Here is a 2,572-nt window from a genome sequence, read left to right on the forward strand (position 1 = left end):
CTTCTTTTACTGGGGATTGGTAACCCTAATTTAGTTGCAAGACGTTCACCATGATTACAATGACTTTCGAACGATTTGCACTTGTTACGCGATCACTATTAAGTAATTTTTCATTTCCAGTATCTTTCTTTTCCGCAATTCAAATGGCCTGGCGCATACAAAGTGCTTATATTTACCGTTTGTGCAACGGCTGTATTGTTGCACCAAAGCCCTCTTCCAGGCTGAAACCGAACACGAGTACATATATTTGATAATCTCGTAATGCGATACGCTTTGTTGCAAGTAGGCAAAGTGCAGAAGTAACCAAACAAATCGACACTTATACTTGCAACACTCGCTCATTCATTCAACAAAGTGATTTTTTGAAATTCAAGAGCAACACTGAGAGCCGCCGCACTTTCATTCATTTGAACAATTATTATTATTTTCTTTTTTGAAATGCTGAAAAATGACTAATGCCATGAAGTTAGATAAATGTATAAAAGCCTAGGCTATGAAGGCAACTTGTTACAGTATCGAAAGCAAAGTTCACCCAAAGTGACGCAAAGTTAATACAGAAAAGAGTACGATAAGCTGAGTGCGGTTCAAAGTTATGGAAAATATAGTATGTTGCGCTGAAGATAGAAAATGAAAATGGACGGACATTAAAATATAATTTATTCATTTTAGTTTTCGCTGTTCACCGTTTTGGTTGTGTATACAAGCATAAGTTATGCCTCACATCATGGCTTTGATGAGTCATCATTTGGCGGTCATCATCCCATTGAAACGCACTCTGAGGTCTCCAAGCATGTGCCGGTTAAAGTAATCGAGAAAGTACCACTCTCAATACCGCACCCGGTACCTGTAGAGGTGCCGAATGTTATACGCATACAAATACCCGAACCATATGCAGTGCATGTGCCCGTGGAACAAGAGATTCAAGTGCCCACATATAATATTGTGCCAGAGATAACCGAAAAACGTATACCCTACACAGTCGAGAAGCCATATCCGGTGGAAGTGGAGCGCCCATACCCCGTAGAAGTGGTGAAACAGATTAAGATTCCAGTACCAAAACCATATCCGGTGCCAATTACTATTTACAAACATGTTGTGCAGAAGGATCATGGTTGGGATAAATAATAGAGAGTGTAGAGATCAGAAGTTATAGATGGGCGTGGGTGTGCATGAAAGCCTGTAGTTATTTCAAAGTTATTATATTATGTTTGTATTTATATTCAACTATTTTATTTAATAAAAAAGAAAGATTGATGGATTTGGATATATTTTACCATAAATTATGATATACTGACGTTTTTTATTTTATAAAATTCATTTTAAAGGATGGCTCTGATGTCCTCAACAAAGTAACAATTCAACCTAATTCAAAGAGAGAACAATTAGTTGTAAATCTGTAATATTTGTATTATTTTTCCTCATAGTTTTATTCGAATATGGTTTGAATAAAGGCGTATCTCTCAACTGATGATTATAACCGTCCTTGTGTCTAATAAGAATTAAGTTCTTACCATATAAATATCAACAGAAGGAAGATGTAAACCTGAAGATCGTAGCCTTAAAGAGAATACTGCAGTTATGACCAATATTAGTTAGTCATCTTCTAAATTTCAAATCCGTTGCGAAATCAGGGCTCTCCATATTGTCCTCAGCACTTCGAATTGGTTACGTGTCATTTATATTTCTATTTTAATGCGGTGTATCGATTTGAATGTTTTGTCCGATGTATTGCTAAAATCTGTAAAGTACCATTATGAAATGAACAAGCGCATAGAGCCTAACAGAAATCCGTTTATACATCTAATTTCTATTCCAGTCAATTTGTACCGATGACCCAGGTATGATATCCAAGACCTTAGTCTAGCTAAAGCATCGAATCCTTTTCACTTCGACTTCTTCCAGACAACTGTGGCCATGTGTGCGTCAAAAATTGTAGTCTTACCTCAAGAAAGCCTATTGAACAGTTTCAGGCCCCTACAACTGAGGCAATGGTTTAATAGATTTTTTGTGTTCCAAGAAGATCTAAAATGCGCTTTAGTGGTAATTCTTGGCCAGCGCTCATCGAGTTTAATCTCTAACACTGCTATCCAGTGTTGCAGTGCTGGGGTGGAACTCCGACACATTCCCAGTCCGATGATTTATCCCGTTGAAACTTGTTGCCCCATCTGCTTGAAAAACGCTGCAATGGTCCTGTAGTCTGAAACTAGAGTTGATGGAGAGCTCATGATCGAAGACTGATTTTCGGTCTAATTAACGTAAATATTAGAATCAAAGAATTATCTCGGGTAGTTGTTAACTGGTCTATAAGGGATTAAACTATTTTTTCCAGACTTTAACGATCTCTTTGTTACCTTTATAGGTCATTCTTTTAAATATTCAAATTGGCAATAAATTGTGCATGAAAGTTCTTGGATTTAATTGTCCATGATCATGGATTGTAGAGCAATTATTGTTTGGTTGCAATGCCAATGATTTCAAAATAAATTGAACTAGTTTCTTAACACTTTCGTGCCAATGCAGTTCAAGATACAAACATATGTACTGACATAAGTATTTGCAGTAAACTTTGCGA

General features: G+C 36.7%; 1 protein-coding gene across 1 annotated transcript; it reads left to right on the forward strand.

Annotated features, from left to right (window-relative positions):
- Window positions 1–459: 459 nt before the first annotated feature.
- On the forward strand, window positions 460–1,175 carry LOC105213890 (titin). Its single transcript, XM_011186989.3, has 2 exons — window positions 460–604; window positions 670–1,175. The coding sequence occupies exons 1-2, from the start codon at window positions 593–595 to the stop codon at window positions 1,123–1,125; spliced, it is 468 nt and encodes a 155-aa protein (XP_011185291.2). The 5' UTR covers window positions 460–592; the 3' UTR covers window positions 1,126–1,175.
- The last annotated feature ends 1,397 nt before the right edge of the window (window positions 1,176–2,572 follow it).

The sequence above is a fragment of the Zeugodacus cucurbitae genome, chromosome 2, assembly GCF_028554725.1.
Source record: "Zeugodacus cucurbitae isolate PBARC_wt_2022May chromosome 2, idZeuCucr1.2, whole genome shotgun sequence".
NCBI lineage: Eukaryota > Metazoa > Arthropoda > Insecta > Diptera > Tephritidae > Zeugodacus > Zeugodacus cucurbitae.